At 45.4% G+C, this 24,819-nt stretch overlaps 1 protein-coding gene across 1 annotated transcript in view; it reads right to left on the bottom strand.

The window, feature by feature from the left end:
• Positions 1 to 18,955, bottom strand: part of WIPI2 (WD repeat domain, phosphoinositide interacting 2) — a 226,701-nt gene extending 207,746 nt beyond the window's left edge. The window contains exon 1 of the mRNA XM_085629180.1: positions 18,711 to 18,955. Within this exon, the coding sequence (XP_085485306.1) occupies positions 18,711 to 18,784 (74 nt within the window). The 5' untranslated portion in view covers positions 18,785 to 18,955. The remainder of the gene's footprint in view (positions 1 to 18,710) is intronic.
• Positions 18,956 to 24,819: the final 5,864 nt, after the last annotated feature.

The following is a 24,819-nucleotide window of genomic DNA, read 5'->3' on the forward strand; positions in this document are numbered from 1 at the left end:
TCGGATGTGCTTGGGGAGCGGCGGCATTGCACAGGTAGAGTGGGCCATGGAGACCATTCAACTAAAAAAACGTAAAATGTTTCATAAAAAGATTTACGTAAATCCCTTGTTCCACTGTCAAGGCTTCACTCCTGTAGGTTTCCCTTTGTGTGCTTTTTTTGTGTCCTGGACTCTATTTAATGTATGCCATCTTCAGTCAAACCCCTCGCTATTTTAGGGCCATTCAAAGAGGACCCCTCTCTCCACATGACAGGTCCTGGGTTTTCCCACTGTGTCCTTTCTGTGTGGTATCTCCCTCAGTATGTGTGTCATCTCGTTGGTGTCCCAGAAACCACCGTTTAGGGACTCTGGGCATTTGGCAGTAATTCAGGGCCCCAATAAGTCAGTTTTTGCTGCCCTCCGTCCCCAAGCTACCTACACCCTGCTTCGCTCGGTATGTCATCTCATTAGTGCCCCAGATTACAGCTTTTAGGGACTCTAGGCATTTGACAGTTGTTCGGTCCCAATAGGCCTGTTTTTGTTTCCCCAGCCTTCCAATATGCCACATCCTAAATATCACCAAATTGCCATCTCCTAGGAGCTGTATATATCGTTCACTCTTCCTGTGACACCATAATATATTCTAAGCAACGCTCTGTTACCCAATGAGTTTCGTTGTCAATAATTAGTAGGCAATTCCTAATTCTTGATCCTACCTTAAGGAAGCGGACATTCTAGAAAATCTTCATTGCAGGTGCTAGCATTGTATCCATTTTCCTGTTTTTACTAAAAATAATAGTGAATGGGACCACAAAAGCTATCAAAGATAAGTATTGTGGAGTCAATTGGATGGGGGAACATGGCGTCTGCTAGCTGAACAGCCGCGCGTGTCCGGACTACCTATCCACATCCCCGTCTTTAACAGAGCAATGTTACCTGGCATTTGAGAGGAAACTGAGAGGGATTTCTTTGTGAAAATTTTTGGCGGTGCTGTGCGTTGGCTTGGGCTCGGCGGAGAGAAGCAGTGAGAGAAGCAGTGAGAGAAGCGGATGCGGAGGGTGGATTCTCGGCGCTCCCTGCCCGCCATGCCTTCCGCGTTGGTGCGGGCCGCCCTGGAGTTGTGGCGCGGACGCAGCGCGGCAGCTCGCAGGCTCCTCCGGGTCGGCAGTGGCAGCGCCGGTAAGGGCCGTTTTTTCGGAGCGGCGGCTTCTGGCTGAGCTGGGGGAGCGTCTGCAGCTGCCCCCGAGGAGTTGGTGGCCCGTCTATCCCGCCTGACCCAGGTACTCTTAATGTCTTGATCAGCTCGGGGTTGCCCTTGGCCAGTGCAGGGGTATTGTCCCCTGGCCAACTTGTGGAATCCCCCAGTTCATCCTTATATGGACACAAGCACCTAGGAGGTAAAAGTTTAACACTTGGTACAGGTGACCGCGGGGGCACCAAGAAGCCCAAAAACCTAGAAAGCCGGGATAAATCTGGACCAAAACAAGGCGGGAAAAAAAGGCAGGAAACGCGGGGGGCATCTGGTAATAGCAAGAGGAAACTTGAGGAGAAAAAAAGCGAGAGACCAGGAAGTCAGCTGGAGGACAGGTCTTGGAAGGTGTCAATAATAGAAGTACCTCTAGTACCCCCAGAGCTCCCAGTGTCTGTTCAGCCTTTCAAACATACCAGGTCAAGGGAAGGAGCATAAAAGGGGGAAAGAATAAAAATATCTCCTTACATAGCAAAGTTAAAGTTACCCCCTCATTGAGGTCCTTCTTTAGGGTACAGCCCGAAGTTTTGACTATAACAAAACAGGGAGCGGACCACAGAGAGGATTTCAATATTTGCTCCATTGGCTCTACATTAGGCTCTACATCCGAAGTATCCAGAGATAACATGGAGCCCACGGGAGCCCCCCTCAGTCAGAAGGACACATCCATCGTGACTTCTGAACAGATCCCCGATCCGTTGTTGAGGGAGGAGGTAGAGCTAGATGTCCACAGCCAAGCTGAAGTCACTGGTCAACTTATTGACCAGACTGAGTCAGGTCATATGCATCAAGAGCAGATTGGGAGGAGGATATCAAGCAAGGCTTCGCGGTATCAGCCGCTAACCAAGGAGAGATTAGAAACTCTTGTGAGATTCTAGAGAAGAAGGTGGATCTACTAAATTCTAGAACTGAATCCCTGGAAAATTCTGTAGACGAACTTAAAGCTAATTTAGGGGCAGCAGAGTCTAAGATCCAGGACCAACAAAGAGGGGAAGCCGCTCTGCGGGATAGAATGGAGACGCTTGAAAATAACTCTCGTAGAAATAACCTTCGCATTATGAACCTTCCGGAAGGAAAAGAAGGGTCAGACCTCAAGACCTTCTTGGTTAAGTTGCTTAAGGAAGTCCTACCATTAGAAGAGTCAACAGAATTCCTAGAAAAGGAGATACAAAGAATTCACAGGGACCCGTTCCGCTTGAACCCCAAATAGGGCTAAACCAAGGAAGATTCTTATTAACTTTCTCACTTATGCTGTAAAAGAAAAGATTCTGAACTTGGCTCTGAAGACAAAAACGCTGAGGAGCAGGGATTTTTCCTTTGAAGTTCAGTCGGATCTCTTGAAAGCTACCCTAGAAAGGCAGTGGGAACTCGGCAGAAGGATGGACAACTTTAAGAAGATTGGCGCAGTAGTACAATTCAAATTTCCGGCCTTGTTAAAAGTCATGCATAACAAAATGCATAACATGAAATCAGCCCAGGAGGCAGATGAGTTGCTTGATACTATCAGCAAAAATGTTCCATAGGCAAAAAGGTCCCATAGGCTAGTATAGAAAAGCCTGGTTAGGTTGCTAGAGGCTCAGGATAGAGAATAACAGAGTTGGGCCGAATAGAGTCTCATATTGTTTTACATCTTAACTATTTCATCATAGTACCTGAAAACCCGATCAGCCGGGTAACAAGGGTTCAGACCCTGCATAAGCAAGTCAGAGAAAAAGAAATGTATAAATGAAGAACGTAGTAAATTTAGGAGGTCCCTTAGGCTGTGGGGGCAACACAATTTTCATATTTTCCTTTGTGTTTCATAGCATCTACTATATATAAAATATATTTTTTTTTTTATTTTTTTTTTGGGTTGGGTAACACACTTGTAATAGGGATGGGGGGGGGGGGGTAGATCACGGACACAGTATCTGGATAACACCTGGTCCACACAAATGGGAGAAGGGTTCTCCAAGGGGGGGTGGAAGGGATGTGAGGTGTGTAGGGGAGCACACCGCGGAATTTGCACAAAGCTTATTTGCACCGTTTTAAAGTGAGATACCCACTTCCCTGATTTCCTCCGCTGCGGTCCCTGAAGGAGTCACCCCTCCCCGGTCCACCACGGGTCTCGTCCCAACTGAGTGGTGGAGGGAGGAATAGGTGACTTGCGGTCTGAGGGGTGTTAGCGCTCTAGTGGTTGCACTCCCCCTCTATAAAACCGTATGCCCTGCTCGACGCGTAGCGGGCGCGCTATCGGCGCGCCAAGGGCAAGCCCATCTGCACCCGTCCGCACCAGGACGTCGCCAGGAACCTTGCCGGTTCCTCACAGGATTCTGTAATACCTTTTAGAATCTCTTACTCCCGTGAGGCATTGCATAATATAAGACTTGGACTCTCAAACCATAGTGGGGATCCCGCTAAGTCTCATCCACAGCCTCGGTTAACACTTGAAGGCCCTTTTTCTTGTATCCATTGCCAATTCCAATGCAGCTCCCTTAGTAGCACAACAGCCTCAACAGATAGCTTGTCCCCTCCAATCTCCGTCCCCAAAGCAGTCTCTCCCCTCTCACCAGTACCTGGGAAAGAGCCTAACAAATCCATCAAAGGATGGAAGAGTGTTTTATGTAATGTGAGATCCCTCCCTAAACATGCTATAGAAATATGGGATTTAATCACTTCAGCAAATCCAGATTTAGGATTTTTGACTGAGACTTGGCTTAAGCCACATTCTATCCTTGCAATCACTTTAGCGCTCCCTCATGGTTACAGGCTACTCAGGGTGGACAGACCATCAAAAGTGGAAGGTGGAATTGCTTTAATCCACAAAGAAAACACTGCAGTTTCAATACTGGAGCAATGCAGCAACATCAATATAGAAATCATGGTCTTTCGCATTGACTTACACCCCCGGCTTAGCTGGAAAGGGGCCTTAGTATATCGGCCTCCCGGTCCGCTGGTAGATTTCTCTATACAGCTTGCAGAAATTATCGCTACCTACGTAATTTCGACTAACACATTTTTACTGTTGGGCGACTTCAATTTGCATAGTGAATGTGAAGCACTGACACATTGTTGCTCCTGGCAGACCTAGCTCTCCTTGGCCTCACAAAGCTCAATGATGGCCCAACTCATTCTGCGGGCCACACACTGGACGTTATTTTTTCTAACGCATCCTGTATCCAGTGTGAACCCCCTCAACCTTTGACGTGGTCAGATCAAGCGTTCATTAAATTTACTATTCAGGGTCATAGCATGACTACTACCTCTATTGCTAATGTCCCCAGCATCCGCCGACTATGGCATAAGATCTCCCCTGATAACTTCAAGGCAGCTTTCTTACCTTCCTGGAAAACCAAAGCCAAACCCCCCTTGTTGAGGAGGGACTAGCTAGGTTTAACCCGCTGATCATCAGGACCATCGGCTTACTGGCACCCCTTAAATCATTTTCTAACACACCAAGGCACCCTCAATCAGCATGGTACTCTCCTGAGCTGCGTGGTGAAAAACAAAAGTGCAAAAACTTGGAGAGACGTTGGCGTACGTCCCATGCACTGAGGGACAAAGATATATTCAAGAATGCTCTCTCCCGCTATCATAAGAATATAAAAGGAGCACGGAAAACGTTCATTGCCCATCAGTTAACTAAAGCAGAGAACGCACCGAATACCTTATTTAAGATACTGCAATCCTTTACTTGTCCAAAGGTGTGCGAAAATCCCGATACTGCTTCTCAAGCCCTTTGTGACGACATTGCTCAGTATTTCAAACAAAAAAAAATAATAATAATCTTATTTATGATAAGATCGCCCCCTTGGGGAGTTATCAACTGATTACATCTGCTCCTACTTCTAATGTTTTCACCACCCCACTATTGCTTGACAGTTTTTCCCCCTATGTTACATGAGGTGGCAGCTGTCTTACTTTGTGCGGTCAAATCTGGCTCTCCTATGGATGTTATTCCAGCAAAAGTTGCCTCCTCCCTTTACAACGAACTATCCTCATCTGTAGGCACCTTACTAAACCTTTCTATTGAAGAAGGACATCTTCCACGGGCCTGGAAGGCGGCTCAGATCATCCCTATTCGAAAAAATACCAAGCCTCCATGGAAGAACTATCCAATCTCCGCCCCATCTCTCTATTACCTCTTCTCAGCAAAATCTTGGAAAAATACATCAATCAACATCTATCCGCCCATGTCAAAAACAATAGCTGACTGGACCTCTCTCAATCTGGCTTTAGGCCCAATTACAGCACGGAGTTGGCCCTACTTGAGGTCATTGATAACATCAAAATGACCTTAGATAGTGGCCACTCCACCATTCTTGTGCTTTTAGACCTTTCCGCAGCATTCGACACGGTGTCGCATCCGATTCTGCTGAGGAGACTAAAAGAGATTGGACTCAGTGGAATGGCCTTGCAGTGGATGACCAGCTTCCTGTCTGATCGCACTCAGACTAATAATTTGGGTCCTTTCCGGTCAAAGACCATGGAATTGATCAAGGGTGTTCCCCAGGGCTCTTGTTTGAGCCCTACATTGTTTAACATCTATGTTGCCCCCTTGGTCAACCTTCTAAGGTCCCATGGTTTTCAACCCATCTCTTATGCTGATGACACTCAGCTTCTCTTCTTTTTTGAGAAATCTTCTTCCCAAGGCGTGTCCACCTTTTCAGGAGGAATGGCTGCTATTGCAGAATGGATGAAAAGTAATTTTTTACAGCTTAACGCTGGCAAAACAGAGATAATGCTCTTTGGAGACGCCTTTCTTTGGTCCCCGAATTGGTGGCCGGTAGCGCTCGGCTCATGCCCTAATCCCAAGTCCTTAGTCAAAAACTTGGGCATTCGCCTTGATCGTGCGTTAACATTAAAGAAGCATGTCACTCACACTGCTAGCACTTGCTTTTATGTGTTGGGTCTGTTATGCCAAGTTTTTCCATCTCCTGCCAGACTATACGCGAAAAACTCTCAACCAGACCATGGTCATGAGCCGTCTCGATTATTGCAATGCTCTCCTGGTCTCTGCCAATGAGTCATCCCTCAGCAGGTTCAGAATACTGCTGCGTGACTTGTTACGAACTCTCCATTCAAAACCCCGTCCCTCCCTCTACTACAAAAACATCATTGGCTTCCAATTCGCAAGCGCGTAAAGTTCAAGGTTTGCTGCACAATCTACAAAGCCTTACATAACAAAGGCCCATCCTATATTTCAAGGAAGATTAAGCCTTACGCTCTCTCAAGAACTCTCAGATCAGCAAGCAAATTACTTCTACATATCATCAGAATTAGGAAAGCAAGATTAGGTGGTAAATCCTTCTCATACCTCGCTCCCCTCTACTGGAACCACCTGCCCCTTCATTTGAGGCTCTGTCCCGATTAACCTTCGCTTTAGGAAACTTCTTAATTCCACTTTGTTTTAACTCCTTTTATTCAGCCCGCCAGCAGCCTCTCAGGGGGAGATTCAGGCGCTCTACAATTTAATTAAATAAATAAATAAAAACAGGGGGATTCAAATATAAAACAACCTCATTCGTCTTAGATCCTTTAAACATATTAATCGCAACTTGGATAGACTCATGTCACCTCTGCCTCAGCACAGTGTGTGTTGGTAAAGTCAACCTTCAAATAGCATGACAATACTCCAGATCCTGTCCTGGAATGTAAATGGCCTGCGTGTGAGGTCACGAAGAGCTAGAATTTTGCAATACCTGAGAGATTCCCCAGCGCAGGTCATTGTCATCCAGGAGACTCATCTTTTGAAGGCAGAGACGAAAGAAATCTTTAGAACTAAGAAATGGGTGGATTCTTTTATCTGCACCGACCAGACGGCTAATATTAGAGGGGTGTTAATTCTTTTCAAAAGGCAAGTTAAAGCCCAGATTTTAAAACATAAGGATGATCCAGGGGGAGGTGGTTGATACTGAAGATCACTTTAGTGGGTATCCTCTTTACTTTAGTCGGGTATTACGGTCCGAATCAGGATGACCCATCTGGTCTTAAATTGATCTTTTCACATCTCCTGGATTTTCCAGAGCCAGTGATATGGGCAGGAGATTTTAATATCGTTCTCGACCCTAAACTGGATAAATCTTCAAACAGTAGAGCGATGGTTCCTTCGAGATCTAGGGCGTCTCTCCTGACAATAATGTCCCAAACAGGCCTCTGCGATATGTGGAGGGAAAGGTCAGGTCAGCAACTGGGGGTATTTTAAACACACATAAGTCAAGAATTGACTATATTTTGCTCAGCTACAATCTCAGAGATAGAGTTAAAGATATAAAATACCTTCCATCTCATCTATCAGACCACTCAGGCATCTTATTGGCTCTAAATTGCATACAGTCACAGCAGACAAAAGTATGGTCCTTTGATCGATCATTATTAATAGAAGAGGAAGAGATAGGCTTTCTCTCCAATGAAATGAATTTATTCTTAGAGATCAATTTAGGTACAGCTGATATTACTATAGTCTGGGATACTCTCAAAGCCTTTTTGAGGGAGATTATTACCAATAGATCAAGCCATAGGAGTAAAAAATATAAAAAAAGAGACCTCAGCCTTGGATGCAGAAATGAGGGAAGTGGGGCTAAAACTGAATAGCCAGGCCGGTATCGGTTCAACGGAAGATCTGGATAAACTTAAAGAATTAAAGGAACTGCTGGAGGGTATTCTCCAAAACAGGCTCATGCGTAGATGGGAGGCAAGCAAGATCGACCACTTTGAATATGGGGAAGAAGCAGGAAAGTTACCTGCATGGAAAAATCAAAGCAGATCAGCTCCAAAACCACATAAAAGAAATTATTGGGGGAAATGACGCAGCCCCTATATCTTCAGGTGAAGGTATTGGTGAGGCCTTCCTGGAATATTTCCAGGACATATATAAAGAGACCTCTACCAAAGATAGAGCTAAAGCTCAGATATGGTTGGAGGAAACCAAATTAACATCTATTACTTCCAAGCAACAGACAGATCTGGAACAAGTTATTACTAAGGAGGAAGTGAGGAAGGCCATGGTGGGATGTAAAAAGGGTAAAGCTGCTGGACCAGACGGACAACCAGCTGAATTATACAGCTCTTTGGGGGGAGGGCTTAATTCCAGTATTAACCCAGAGAAGATCCTAACATAAAGCCTTTTAAACGCGGGGTATGGGGGAGAATGGTGTCCTTGTATGCGGATGATATCCTGATACTTTCTGCAGATTTGGATACATCCTTACCGGCAGTCATTAGACTAGCAGAGGAATTTGGGCAGGTCTCGGGATATGAGGTAAATGCGGGGAAGACCGAGATCATGACCTGGAACATCATAAACAATTTGCACCAGGTCAGCTCCAGCATGTGTTACGTGGGGGTCAGAATTGTCCAAGATATAGACAAAATTGCAGAAACTAACTTAGCACGAGTCCTCAGGGAATGCCATACACAGATGAAGTCATGGACCCACCTCCCCTTATCCATCCTGGGGAGGGTGAATCTGGTAAAAATGACTATACTACCCAAGATCACTTTTCTTTTTAATACAATCCCCCTACACTTCAACAAATGCACCATAGATAAATTCCAGCAGGAAATAAACTCCTTTATTTGGGTATACAGATCCACTAGAATAGCGTGGAAAAAAACTAAGGCGTAGGAGAGAGAAAGGAGGTCTCGCGCTACCTGACCTACAGTATTATGCTTGGGCGTTCCAGCTTTCACACTCCCGGATGCTATTAAAAATGCATGCTAGTACTGGGGAGACATGTTTCTGGCCATGTAAAGAGGGGCGCGTCTACCGGAAGAGGGCTTCATGTTCAAATTTGGAGACCAAACGTTTTTTAAAGAAAGTCAAACTTAAGGTCCTTCAGGCATTCGCCAGAATATGAGCAAGGTTAAAAAATATGGTAGGTCTCAATTACTTCTTGAACCTAGCGCCACTTGGGAATTCACCGGGCTCGCCGGAATGCCTTCAGGACAGGCTGGCGACACCACTTAAAGAAGCTGGGCTAAAAGTATGGGGAGATATGGTTAGTGAAGAAACACTCATCTCATGGGAAGATCTAACAAGCATTGGCATAGCCAATAGGTCTCGCCTTTGGGACCTTATAAGTGTTTAGCCATGCAAAAGTTGCATAACTAAATACTTATAAGGTCCCAAAAGCGAGACCTATTGGCTATGCAAAGCGGCCGTGTGGCCGCGAAAGTGAAAGTGATCGCGATCACCATCAAACATCAAAGCGGCCGTGAAAGTAACCGCGGTAAAGCGCGTTGCGCGCGCCCGCGCACATGCACTGTAGCTCTAGGCTGGCCTGGTAGCACTTTTTGGAGCCCTCTCAATAAGTCTCGCCAGACCAGCGCATGCGCTGGGTCAGGCGAGACCTAAAAAAGCAGGTGGGCTGTGGCCTCTCAAGATTTAAGTATATCCAGTTACAAAGCTGGATCCAATCCCAGCTAAGACAGAAAAAATCTATAGGTGGGGGAAACAGTCTTGAGCAACAGTTAGCCGAGAGGCCAGTAGGGAAGAAGGAGGTGTCACACTGGTATTGCCATAACAGTGGCGGTGGATGGTGAATTTAAGCTTGCAAATGATCTATGGAGTGAACAGATCCCAAACACACAGTGTGATCTCTTATGGCAGGATTCGTTTGAAAGTCTTTTTAGTTTCGTTAAACCTGCCTGGTTGAAGAGGAACCATCTATTCACAGTGCATAGAGTATATCTATCCCCCTTAGGCTATCTAAATGTTTTAAAGAGTCTCAAGTTAACAGTAAGAAGTGTGGGTTGGTTGAAGCCTCAGACTGTCCCCCCATTGGGTTATTTTGGGAAGAAATACGGACAACGGTGGAGAGCATCTTGAGAGTACCAATCCAAATGGACCTGACCTTGATAATCTTTGAACTTAACAACCACATTGTAGGTCCAGCCAGATCCCTCCTCTTCGATCTTGCTGGCCAGGAGACATATGTAAATATTGGGAGGACCCAGCCCCTCCTAAACATTCAGATTGGTTGACCTCACTATATGAAACATCTAAGATGGACTTGTCTAGAGCTTGCAGTAGAAAAAAGACTGCGTATTGGGACCTGCTGCTTCAATGGAAATAACTTAAGAATTAATTAGTATATTATCTATGCTTTGTTATTTTACTTATATATTGGATCGAAGGGCCTGTCCGAGGATTATGCCTTTTGGACACTCCTTGGACGATGTTGGGTTTCCCCAGGTTATCAAAAGCATCCATCTGGTTCACATAGACCAAGCTGGAGTGAAACCTATTCCCTGTCTGAGGGGAAGTAATATTCCGATCTGACATTGTACCCTTACAGGCTGAATGCACTGAGAGATTCCATCAAAGAGCCTATGTCATCTCAGGTCGTTGAGTAAGGGTACGAACAGATGGTCTGTTTACTAGGGTTGAACGAGGATAAAAAAAAAAAAAGATAAGAATTGTGACAAAGTTATTTTGTACTTCACCTCTTTATTCCTGCAAAGAAGCGCTGCTCCTGTGTTGTTGCTGTCTGGCCACTACGCCTCGCGGCCCCCGCTTTGCGGGTGCCGCTCGTAGGCTTAGACTCTCTCTGGGGAACATCCTTTTTGCCTCCCTTCATGTGCTTTGAGCACCAACGCGCCCCTTGCAAGCTGTCATCTGGTCAACAGGGGTAGAGGCGGGACTGCGAGGACCAGCATTCCTAGCGGCGTGGATCGGCCGCAGCTGGTCCTCTTCCCGCCCCCTCCTCCTCCTCCTCTTTAAAATCTGTGTGGATTGAGTGAGCCTTGGGACCCTTCCTGCAAAGAAGCGCTGCTCCTGTGTTGTTGCTGTCTGGCCACTCCGCCACGCCTCGCGGCCCCCGCTTCGCGGGTGCCGCTCGTAGGCTTAGACTCTCTCTGGGGAGCATCCTTTTTGCCTCCCTTCACGTGCTTTGAGCACCAACGCGCCCCTTGCAAGCTGTCATCTGGTCAACAGGGGTAGAGGCGGGACTGCGAGGACCAGCATTCCTAGCGGCGTGGATCGGCCGCAGCTGGTCCTCTTCCCGCCCCTTCCTCTTGTTTTTCCTTCATAGCTTGTGTGGACAACGCGCACGCGGGGCAACGGCCGGGGCGAAGACCAGGCTAAGAGCGGGCCGTTTGAGGCCGTTCGAGGACGGCAGAGGACGGCCCAGGCCCACCCCCCTTATTGCTCCTAACCTGCTTGTTATTGTATCATCGTGCTGAGACAGGTTAGCTTAAACTGAAGCTCCCTAGTTAGTAAGTCGAATGACGACCCTGATCTCATCGTAAGCACCATGAGTACTAGGATGACACGTAGCAAAGCCTCCAAAGGTGGTTCACAAATCTGTGGCCCTATGGACGACTTCATCACCCGCACAAATATAGCCATCGATGAAGAAATATCTAAACTTCAAACCCGGGTATCCCTAGAATTGGTAGCTGCACGTAGGCTGTCCGAGGTAATTGCCCTCTCGAAAAAATCATCCCTAGGACATATAGCCTCTGCTGTCACTCCAGCACGCCCTGCCCGCCCAAATAGTATTACCGCCCAGGTTGATTTACACCAGCCCCCGATTACTTCCACCCTCACTCCGCCCTTAGAACAATCACGCATTACAGAAGAGCTAAGTTTCGCTGCACCTTCTCACGCCCAGACCCCCACCCTTAATCCCCTTTCCCAAGCATTCCCAACTACTTCCCGTGTTAGTGGTGCACAACCCAAAAGAAAACGCCAATTACGCTCGGCCTACTCTCGTAAAAAGGCAAAGGTCGCAGTCTCCCACCAGCTTACAATGACCAACACTCAGGCATGTAATGCTTTACCTGAGGGTTCCTTGAGCACACAGTCAGTATGCCAAAGTATGGGAGAGGGTCCAGCCAACACCACCCCAGTAGACGAGGGGGCGCAGGTACAAGACCAGGGAAGGAATGATAAGGAATTTATCGATCAAGTCTGGGAAACATTAAAAAAACTTCTCTCACCACTCGACTTAAGATTGTCTAGGATAGAAAACAATCTACTCGAGATGGAGAAGAGCATTATTGCTCTGGCCACTCTCGGCCTAAGAAGTCTCGAAAACCAGGGCGTGTCCTTATCTGACCCACTTTCGCCAGCCCCTGTTTTGCAAGCTGAGCAGCACCCCCCACCAGTACCTGTTGCTGTAAGGTCTGTTCCTAAGTCGAGGACTGTGGCTGTGGATCAAGTTTCCATAACCGCTAAACCTCAGGCTACCAAACCGCAGATTCCCACACGGAACTCTAAGCCTGGAAAAGTAAATCCAAACCTGGTAGCATCCGCCAGACCCCAGCCTGCCGAAACCCAGGGTCCTCGTCCAAAAGAAAATTTTAGAGGAGGCTATATAGACCTTCCACCAGAGGCCAATGACTATGTGGTCGTGTTGACAGGCGTCCCTGTGATTGGCACCGACCAACACGAAAACCACTGGTCATTGAAAAATAAAACTATGCACTGGCTTAACGGCAACAGACCGATTCCCAATGGCAAAAGAAGCCGAGTAATGATGGTCCGTAGAATACCCTGGGTGGGCCCAACCAAGAAATCTAAGCAAGGGGACTGTGTAGTTGTAACTTTTGAAGACCCACATACGGCGCACCATATCTGTTCCTGGCCAACTAGTGAAGATTCTTTAGTCATACCAAGGCCGCTATCCTATTTTTACCCCCCACGCCAATTGCATACCCAAGCGGATAACTGGTCCTTGGTGCAGCACCACCCATGGAACACCCATCCCATGAGGCAAAAGAATACTCTCTTACACTGGAATGGCCTTTCAACCTACAATAGATTTGGAGGCCTGGAGGAGGTCGATTGACTTTCTATGTTCCCAGCATGCCCACAACTAGAAAAAGCATTGTCTCCACATGTTATAGACATAATTGGAAATCCAACCAACGGCCCTCCAACTAGCCAAGCCGGGCTTCTGACTCTCTTGCCCCGGGCCATGGAACCGATCAAAATGGCCATTTTAGATTGCAAAAGAGTGGAAATGAGGCCAGACAGCCCCTGTTCGATCCCCCCCCCTCCAGTACAATCTAATCCAATGGAGATCGACCTGCCTGATAGAGTTGCCTCCCCAGGCGATTCTTCACTGAGGGTCTTAAGCTGGAATGTGGCTGGCCTTGCACGTAACTTTGATAACCCGGAATGGAACACCTTCCTGGCACCCTATGACATTTGCTTGCTACAGGAAACATGGTGCCAGGAACCTAGACATAGAGTGGGGTTTTCGACCTTCTATGTTCCGGCTGTATGTCACCAAGGTTCTAAAGGACGCCCATCCGGTGGTCTTCTCATCTGGATCAACATAGCACTAGACCTCAGTGTTTCTCAAAGGACCACCGAAACACCTGACCTTCAATGGCTAACAGTGCACTACAAAGGGGGAAGGAAACTAGAACTATTTAATCTCTACTTAAGGGGCAATAGGAACGGAGGATCTCTAAACTCTTTAGGCTTAAGTAACTACCTGTTTGCCTGTGACGCCGACTCTCTCGTCCTGCTGGCAGGCGATTTTAATTGCTGTTTTGAGCCTTTAGCCAAAGAAGATATTCTGGATACCAACGAGGAGGATAACAGGAGGGGCATCCCTATTTTGAACCTCGAACCGATCCCTAAATGGACACAAAAGGCGATCGATATAAATGCTCTTTGCATGGAGCATAACTTGAGAGCAACGAATGGGCGTTCTAAATCAGATCCCATGGGTGCCCATACATACAATAGGACGGGCCACTCATCCAGAATTGACTTTGTTATGCTCAACTATAACCTCTGGCCATATCATCATGACATGGAGGTTATAGAGACCTGTGACAGCGACCACAACCCTCTCGCTTTAACCATTTTTGTTCCCTGGCAAACTGGGTCTCAAGAAGCTACTAATCAGTTATGGAAAGCTTCACATGAGATTCTTCCCTCAAACTGTGGCAGACGTCTTAAATGGGCAAGAGTCTCAGCGGATGAGGCTAGGATGTCACAAGCTGAAACCATCTTACTAGAGGCTGAATCTAGGCTTGATAGCACGAATAGCGATAGCAAGATGTTTTTATCGTTATTTACGGAGACTGTAACGGCACTAAGTGGGCTGTTCATCATTCCCAAACCCAGCTCCAGAACTGCTTCAAAGGGGGCCCTGAGAACAAGTGAAAAGTGGTTCACAGCCAAGTGTCGACTTGCTAAGGGTGATCTTGTTGCTGCAGTAAAAGGAAAAGACCAAGCTACCATCAGGTCTGCAAGGAAACTTTATAGGAAAACTGTGACTGAGGCCAAGCGGACATATGATTTCAACTTTTGGCGTGACCTAACGGAGGCGAGCACAAGGAAAGATGCTAAGGGGTTCTGGGACTTGCTAAGATCAAGAGACAAGCCCATTGATCAACAACTGACTTGTAATATCCCTGGTGTTGCCTGGTTTGCCCACTTTTCGAAATTGTATTCGGCTCAGACAGGGCCTCCGCAACCAGACCCGCTCCCAAGGCTCAGTTCCACAGATCTCCCACCAAATGAAGTCCTATTTACCACCTTGGAAGTAGAGAAGGCAATCAGGTGTATTGTTTCTAACAAAGCGGCAGGACCTGATGGGATCCCGGGCGACTTGATAAAAAATAATCCCCCATTTTGGAGCAGATTAATTGCTGCTCTTCTTAATGAGGTTATGTTGGGGGGGGTCTTTCCCTGACTCTTGGAGGGGCGCTGAAGTAGTCCCCATTTTCAAGAAGGGTAGCAGGGAAGACCCAGCCAATTACCGCCCCATCAGTTTGCTGGATTCGACGCAAAAGGTAGCGGGGAAAGTGGTATTGGGCAGGATTCTGGAGTGGGTGGATGAAAATCAGATATTGTCTGATTTCCAAGCGGGTTTTAGATCAGGGACAGGCACCGTCGAGCAGACATTCCGCCTTTTAATGCTCTATTGGAAGGTAGTGGTGCTAGGAGGGGGCAGCTTATACTTAGTCTTCATAGACTTAAAAACAGCCTTCGACCTGGTTCCAAGAGCATTATTGTGGAAGGTCCTTGACGAGTTAGGTCTACCTCCCTATTTGTTGGCCTTGCTGATAAAATTCCATGAAAACAACTTTGCCCAAATCAGATGGGGTGCCCAGGGAGAAAAAACCCCGTGTATTCCAGTAGACAGGGGCGTCCGCCAGGGGTGTGTGCTTGCTCCCACTCTGTTTTCGCTTTACGTCAATGGAGTGGTGGAGCACCTTCTTCAACATCCTGCAGATGCACCATCCCTGGCTGGAAGGAAAATCCCGACGCTCCTGTTTGCGGACGACACCCTCCTGATTTCGAAATCACCTGTAGGCATACAGTCACTACTTTCCAGCTTCAAGGCCTTCTGTGACACCAAGGGACTGGCCATAAATATTGGCAAGACCAAATTTCTTGTCCTCAACCCCCCTAAGAAATCTGTTAAACCCCCCACTCTAGACTCTGTCACATTAGAACGGGTCAAAGAATTTGACTATCTAGGCATACGTCTTTGTGATAGTATGAGCTGGAAGGCCCATCACCAAAAAGTGTTTCTAACCCATAAGAGGGTTGTTGGTGCGTTACTTAAAGAGCAGCGTGCTTCCTTCATAAAACCTATTGGGGCACTTCTTGATATCTATAGGGGTAGGGTTGTGAGTGCAGCACTGTATGGCGCAGAACTTTGGGGTACCCAGAGAGTGGATACTTTGGCCCACCTAGAAAATAAATTTCACAAAGATCTGATGAGGCTACCCCAGAGCACCCCCACAATCCCCCTCTTGCTGGACGCAGGTACCCGTCCAATCTGCGAGCAAGCTAAATTACGCCCCTTACTACTATGGTCTAGAATTTGGAACGTCCCCGAACTCCACAGCTATGCAGACGCCCTAAAAGATGTACTGTCCTTACCTGGCTGGCATAAGATCGCCTGGCTCAGAGAGGTCAAGAGGGCATTATACAAGCTCGGTCTGGGAGCTGCGTGGGAAAATAAAACAGCACCTCCTAAACAAGAACTGAAGAAGGCTTACTGGTCTTGGGTGGATAACGAGAGACTTGGTAAATCAAATCACCCAAGATCTGTTGCCAACTTCTTGATGGTTAAAGATATCCCCTCCAGAGAACCATATTTGGACTTGATTCACAGTCCACATGATAGGGCATTATATTTTAAATTCAGGGTTGGGGTCTTACCTTTATGTCAGTTTACCTCTACCTGGAAACCACCACTGCAAACTGTACCCTATTGCCCATTCTGCGAGTTAAAAATCGAATCAGTCGCACACTTTCTATTTGAGTGTCGAGTCTATATGGCCCCTAGACGGAGGTGGTTGAAGCCTCTTTGTAGGAGCCTGGGAACTCGCTCACATCTGGAAGCTATAAGAATACTGCTCTCAGATACAAGACCCTTTTTTGCCATTTGTTTGGCTAAATTCCTAGGCTGGGCTTGGCGCATAAGATCTGCTAAACAACTGACGATACAGTAAAGTGTCCCTTTTTCATTTTTCATAAATTTTAAGATTATCCCGTGTAAATATGAAATGTTTTTAATGGTAATATGAATTGTAAATTGCTTTGTTTCGACCATTGTTTTTATGCTGTCATGTTTTGCTTTTATGATATGTTTCTATATCGAAATAAAGCTTTACTACTACTACTACTACTATTAAACAGAATTTATTAGCAAACATCTCACTTTCTGAAACATTGTACTACATTAATTTAAAAAAAAAATCCTATTCTCGATAGGAATCGAGGGCCTCATCAAAATAATGGTGACTTGTATCCTAAATAAGCCTCTGACTCCCTAGGGAAGCATACTGTGCAGCTGTATCTGTACGGGGTCCTTTAACTTTGATATTTTGTACTAGGCAACCCAGAACTGAGAATGTTTCTTAATCAGTTACTCTAACCAATAACCTCTCAAGCAACTTCATGAACTAGATCCCATCACATCTCAGGCATCCAAGCATGCCTTAACCAATGACTCACCTCACTACTTGCCTCACTGTGTGCCCAGACTTCCTCTCTCACCTCAATCTGACAGAGCCTGTGTTTGGAAGCAATGTTTACACACATCCTGAAGGAATGTCCTCTTCTGTAGAGTCCACCTTTCATCTCAGCCTATTTCTCAGGAACTTGTTTGCTCCTTCCGTTGAATAATGCTTCGGATTCGGATCCTGTGATCTAATACGAGGTGCCTAATAGTCCCATTATTAGACAAAGACCTACTATTCTTATCAGTTGGACTGCTGAACTAAATTAATCCTGGTGCCCCCTTTGGTCAAAATGTGTCAATACTCAAAACTGGAAATTATTTACTGCTCATAAACAAAAATAATTCATAGTAAGCAAAACCTTAAAACCGGGAAATTTTCACTCAATTTACATTCTCTCTGAACCTTTTCAATCTGTCCTTTCACTAGACGCTAAACACACACTCCTAAACGCGCCACCCATTTGCCCTCAACATTTGCACTTAATAAATACCCTTGCCCATCCCCAATCCTTTTTCTAGCACCCATGTCGTTTGCCGTCTGTTATGATAAACACTGTCTCTCCTTTATAAATCCCGATGGCATCTCCATCTGTTGATACCTTCTACGCACCCGGCCCATTTTCCACTTCATTTACGGTTTACCTGCATATGCAATGTGCTAGCCTTCTAGTAAACGTGACACCAAAACTCGAAGAACATCAAACAAAGGCTCATTTACGAGTCCTTAATCTAAACAAATAGCTGTGCGCAGGATTGAGAAAACAAAGCATCACGTGTCATTAATTTTCATAAGGCCCATACAAGGTATGAGTGGGTGAAATCTATTTCACATAAGCACAAAGTTACAATGTGCTCATTTATACTTTTCTAAAAGTTCCTCCATTCCCTGTCATTTTATGTGAACTTCTCGTCTGACAATGCTACATGGTACAGTTAGCACAAGATTCAATTATGCTAAACGTTCAATGAAATGTTCGTAGTTACTCAATGCTACCCAAAGTATGGCGCCCAACCCGCCACCCAATGGGTTCTGTATCCCTGGTCATCCAATGGCCACTGCCCCTATGCCGTCCCCGGGTGCTCATCTAATCGTCATGCCTTTGTACCCACCCTCTGTCTCGCCAGTGGCTTCTATCCTCTATGCACTCATTACTTTTCACATCCCTCATATACAGCAGTCAGCCAGTCAAGCACCCTGCCGTAGTTTTCAAGTGACTCGTCATATGAGACAGTTTCAACAAGTTCCAGAGCTAATGCTTTGTCTGCTGCTATTATTACAACTGTACTTATTGGTAAAAAGAAAAACTACACTGAAGTTGGTTAGCAGAAGTGGTCACATATGTCATGCGACCACTTGGCAGCTATAGCCCCATATCATCTCTTACGAGCACACCCATACACACACCATAATGTCGGATTTCTTCCTTCTATGCTGCCCAAGTGAACCATCCGACACGATTTCATGGTCTACTCACCGCCCGCATTCACCACAGTATGGCCCTGCCATGTCCCCCAGCATGGTCTAACACAGTCCCTCCCATGCATTTGGCCCTTACGTGTTGTCCTGGTTGAAGTTTGCGAAAAGCAGCTGTCCGTTGCCGGCATCGCCACTCTGACTGGCCAGGTTCATGGCTGCAGCTGATCTCGCCGCCCCCTCCTCCTCCTGCTGGGGCTCAGCGGACCTCTTCAGGTCGCCACATTTCCCCAGAACCCGGTTGTTTACGCTCGGCCACTCAGACACTTGAGCATCGGCTTTGCACAGGCGCACTTCCCAGTTCACCGAAACTTCGTCACCTGTGCGCGTGCGCAGTCGCAGTATCTAGCGAACCAACCAACCCTCGTCAAGTAAACCAAAATTTTACGGAACTCCGAGCGCAGAGTAAAGCTAGGATGTCGGCCATCTTGAAATTAAGTCTCACGATGTTGCTACTATTGGTTTAGCGCTAGGAACAATAAAGGCAATGTATGTTATGCATAAATAGTTTTTAAAAGGTTTTGTTCTCTAAAAAACACATTGTACGTGGTAGGTTTTGTTCAAAATTTAGAAAATTGATTACCTCAAACCCTTTTGTTTTTTTTAGCTCTATCATTTGCAGATATTTAAGTAAATTTATATGTATAATATTGTCCTTCTTATCTGTTGGTCTCTTGTCGTGTCATTTAAATTTTTCGTGCTCCCACTACTGCATGAAGCCTTTGGCTGACCCCCTGTGAACGACGGGGTTCGTTTCCTTCAAAAGGAGCATATTCGCACATACAATAGTTCCCTTTAGTGTGAGTGGACTAATATTGCAATGTGGGTTTTGGAGAACAAAAATAGTCGGGTTTTCCATAAAAAAAAAAAATATATCAGTAAGCTCCGAGAAAGTTGTTTTACAAAAGAAATCATGGCAAAACACGCAGCGCAAAGCCAAAAGTTTGGCACCCAAGAAGCCAGACCGATTGGCTTTGCAAATACCTGTTGAAATGCCATACATGCCAATAGACCCGATTCAGGCCGGAGACTCACGATTTGTGAAGCTAAAAATTGCTCTATTTTGGCTGTCACCCGCCTTGAATTGCCTCTGCTTTAACAGAAGTCAATTGGGGGAAATAGTACATTCTCCCGATTATTTTGTTTAAACCTCCCTTCCTTTCCTCTTCTAAAATGTTTCCATGTTTGAACTGTATACTTGGCTAGTATGGCCAACCAGTTTACTGATCCTAACACAGCAGTTGCTGAAAGTAGAGAGTATCCTAATTTTTCTGGCATAGGTTCCACTGATGACTGGCATATTTTAATACAGGAAATTGAAATGGTGAGTGTTCAAAATCTAATACTGCATAAAAACTCAATGTTCCCTAGGCTTAGGCTTAAGAATATTTGCATGTTTGATAAGTGGAATGTACTCGGATTTGTAACTTGAGGTTATTGTGCTACGTTAAGTTAGCTGCCAAGTTATCTTACATTACGTTAACGTACATTATCATACTTACGTTAGCTTCCAAGTTATCGGTATGCTTATGATGTGTTACAGTTCCAGTTTTTCGGAGTGCCTATTCGTAACTGACATTTCATTGCCGCAGAAGAAGTTTGCAGCGATCTTGATCAAATTTAATACGATCTGTAATCAAATTCAGGATTTCTTTTCTTATGTATTATTATTCTTATTGTATGTTCAAATGCATTTTATTCTTGGTTGTACATCAAAGGAGGGGGGATGCGTGGTGCTCTATCCTATCCTGGCCCCTGGAATGTCTTGGAATGTCTTGGGACAAACATCTATGGAATCCAGTACATCCCCCTAAAACAGGAACAAACTTTTCTTTCCAAACCCTCTCATTAACGATCTATAGGGTGAACCTGAGTCTGCTGTGACTGTTATCAGTAGCCTCCTATAACAATGTCGCACTTGTGTTTTTTTTCTCTGTTGCTCCCCCATATTGGGAACTCCTTCCTTCGACATTCAATACACACAAATTAACATGGTCATCCATAGAGTCTTCAGAATCTGTTGAAGAATCCTGTGTAAGAAGGTTCACTCCTTTGGCGTTCCCTGTCTCCCACCTGCACACTCTCTGGAAGTGTCCTACTAAGCCTCAACCTGAACGGTTTTGGTACCTCGCAGGACATTTCTTATCGTTCGCTAAATGCCTTTTGTTGCCGCATCTAAAACACCTACCGCTGAATGTAAAACAATCAAACTGTTCAAAAGTTTTTCCTTCTTTCGTACCCTTTTTTGTTTCTCAAATTTAACAGTACTCTTGAACTTATCCTTTGTTCGTAATTTGCTCATACTCCTTTTTCCATTTTATCACACACTTTATCTCCTTTCTGTGGAACAACTGTGATGGCACATCTTCCAGTCAATTCTGCTTTCTTCACCCATTTATCACTTCCTGTGTGTATGACTCCCCCATTGTCCATAATTTATCTTGAATGTTGGAATTTGCGCAACACATGACAATTTGGTCTCTTATGAACTCATTGTGTAAATTGTCAAATCTACATGTTAATGTGAGGTTTTATAAAGCAGCCACTTAATCTTCCACTGGCTCTTCCTTCTCTTGCCTCCTGCGCAAAATGTATATCTATCTACCTATACGTATACTGTAGGATTGAAGTATCTAGCTAAATCCTCAAGAGCATGCTCATACACTTTTTCTTGACCTTCTGGCCTGACTTTCTTTTGTATATAGTTGTAAATTTTCAACCCTCCTGTGCCCAAGCAAAGTAGTAGAAATTTCTTCATCTTTACCAGTGTCAAATCTTCATAATCTGCAAAGGTGGAAATATAGTTAGCAAAATACTCCTTCTACTCATTCCACTTTAATATAGGTTCTCCTTTGCCTGCTAAGAACACTTGCGGTGGAGATAAATTCCATATGTTACCTGAAGCCATACTATTCAATAGGGATGTTATGTACTTAAAAGAGAAAAAAAAACAAATAAGTCAATAGAATGTACAGGACGTATATATTTTTCCTTTTTTTTTCCTTCCACAATTAATCCCAATGTCATGTGACAGGCAAAAGACCAGACTTTAACTACCCAGAAAAATTGATTCTATCTATGGGCAGTACTTTAAAAGTACTTTTTTGTAGCTAGAACAATTATGAGTAAATGGGATGACGCAAGGAGCCTGGCACTGGGAACATCAGTAGTATAGACATTCCTTTGCGTAGGCAGCATTTGTTTACAGGAGAGACTGTGAGGAAGGATATCTAACACAATAATTCTATGTCAACAGAAAGTAGCAGCATAATTGTGTCCCGATATCTGCTAGGCAATAAGTGTGCAATTTGGGTACCTGTAAGAACCGTTTTATAAAATTAGTAGCACATTGCCTGATTGAGCAAAATTGTTTCAAATAATATCAAGCGCATTTCAGATGGCCTTTTTGGGACATGCCAGAGACAGCGCATGCGTTGTCGCTTGCAAAACTATTTATTGCTCTTTAAAAAAAATATAAAAAGGGCTTAGAGACCACCGATTACTTACCGTTGGTTGGCTTCCTTATCACTTTTATTTCTTTTACTTTGATTCCTCCGCGGAACCTGTATCATTTTGCTGTTTGTTCAAGACAGCTTTGGAAGGTTTTTAGTTTCAGCTCGTTAGATTCAACACACATACCAAAGCACTGCGGGAAATTAGCTGCCTGTGCTTGATATAAGTTGCTCAGTAGCCCTACCAGGTCTAAAACACATTTATTTGCAAACAAACCAGTTCTCGCAGAAGCGCCATACATACTAATAACCTCCTGCTAATAAGCTTCTGCATTGGATCAAAGGCATCAGATGTTTACAGAGATCATAGTTCGAGATAATTTGAACAATACTGGATTATTATTGCATTTATATAGCACAAGGCTGTGAAGGGCTATAGGGCAATTTATTGGCAACTTGGGCAACATTCCATATCATACAATTCCACTCCACTCCACTCCACTCAGTTGCACTCCATTCCACACAATTCCATGCCACATATTGCCACGCCCCTCCATGCCACACAATTCCACTCCACTCTATGCTATTCAATTCCATGCCATATAATTCCACTCCACTCCAGGCCACACAATTCCACACCACAAAATTCCACTCCACTCTAAGCCATACAATTATACGTCACACAGTTCCTCTCCACTCCACGCTACACAATTCCACATCTCACAGTTCCACACCACGGTGCACAATTCCACTCCACTTCATGCCACACAGTTCCACTCCACGCCCCACAATTCTACTTCACGCCACACAATTCCATGCCACACAATACCACTCTACACCACACAATTCCACTCCACTTTATTCCATTCCACACAATTCTACTCACTCCATCCCATACAGTTCCACTCCATTCTACTCCCCCACACCACACGGTTCCACTCCACTCCATGCCTCACAGTTCCATGCCACACAATTCCATGCCACACAATTCCACTCCACTCCACACAATTAAACTCCACGTCACACAATTCCACTCCACTCGATGCCACACAATTCCACTCTACTCCATGCCTCACAATTACATTCCATGCCACACTATTTCAAGCTACACAATGTCACTCCACACAATTCCACTACAGTTCACTCCACACAATTCAACTTAAGTCCACTCCACACAATTCCACTCCACTCCACGCTAAACAATTCCACGCTACACCATTCTACACCACTCCACACCAAACAGTATCACTCCAATTGGTGCCACACAATTCCACTCCACTCCCTGCCTCACAATTACATTCCACACCACACTATTCCAAGCTACGCAATGCCAACAATTCCACTACAGTTCACTCCACACAATTCGACTTAAGTCCACTCTACATAATTCCACTCTACTCCTCGCAAAAAAATTCTATGCCACACCATTCTACACCACTCTACACCAAAGAGGGTCACTCCAAACCACACAATGGCACACCATGCCACACAATTTCACTCCACATCACACAATTCAACTCTTGTCAGTGCCACTCAATTCCACTCCATGCCAGACAATTCCGCTCCACTCCATGCCACACAATTGTAATCCATGTCATACAATTCCAATCCCAGCCACATGATTATACTCCATCAACACAATTCCATGCTGCTCCACACCACACAATATCATGCCACACAATTCCACTCCACTCCACACAATTCCACTCTACTCCACACAATTCCACTCAACTCCACAGCACACAATTCCCCTCACCTCCACACAATTCCACTCCAGCCACACAATTCCACTCCATACCATTAAATTCCAGTCCATGCCGTACAATTCCACTCTGTCATGCAGTTTTCCTCCACGCCACTCCACACAGTTCCACTCCTCACCTCACGATTCCATGCCACTGAATTCCAACCACTCCACTTAAAGACACAATTCCACTCCACACAATTCCATTCCACTCAGTGCCACACAATTCCATGCTACTCCACACCATGCCAAACAATTCCACACTACACAATTCCACTCCACTCCATGCCACACAATTCCACTCCACTGCATGCCACACAATTCCACTCCACTCCAAACCATACAATTACAATCCACTCAGCGCCACACAATTACACTCCACACCACTGAAATCCAAGCTGCACAATTACACTCCACTCCAAACAATACCACTCCAGCCCACTCCACACAATTGCACTCCACTTCATGCCACACAATTCCATGCCACATAATTCCACACCAGTCCACACAGTACCATGCCATTTCACACTGCACAATGGCATTACATGCCACACAATTCTTCTCCCCGCCACACAGTTACACTCCACTCCACACCACACAATTCCACTCCATGCCACACAATTTCACACTATACAATTCTACTCCACACCACACCACACAATTCCACTCCGAGCCGCACAATTCCACTCCATGACACACAATTTTACACTACACAATTCTACTACACACCACAGAATTCTTCTCCACTCCACACACACAATTCCACTCTACTTAGATCATCCCATGCCACATAATTCCTTGCCACATAATTCCACACCACACAATTCCACTTCACTCTACACAATTTCACGCAATGCCACACAGTTCCACTCCACTCCCAAAAAGTCCTCTCCACACCTTGCATTTCCTGTTCACTCTACACCACACCACAGAATTCCACTGTACACCATACCACACAATTCCACACACGCCACACATTTTCACTCCACTCCACC

This window comes from Triturus cristatus, chromosome 10 (genome assembly GCF_964204655.1).
Source record: "Triturus cristatus chromosome 10, aTriCri1.1, whole genome shotgun sequence".
NCBI classification, from domain to species: domain Eukaryota; kingdom Metazoa; phylum Chordata; class Amphibia; order Caudata; family Salamandridae; genus Triturus; species Triturus cristatus.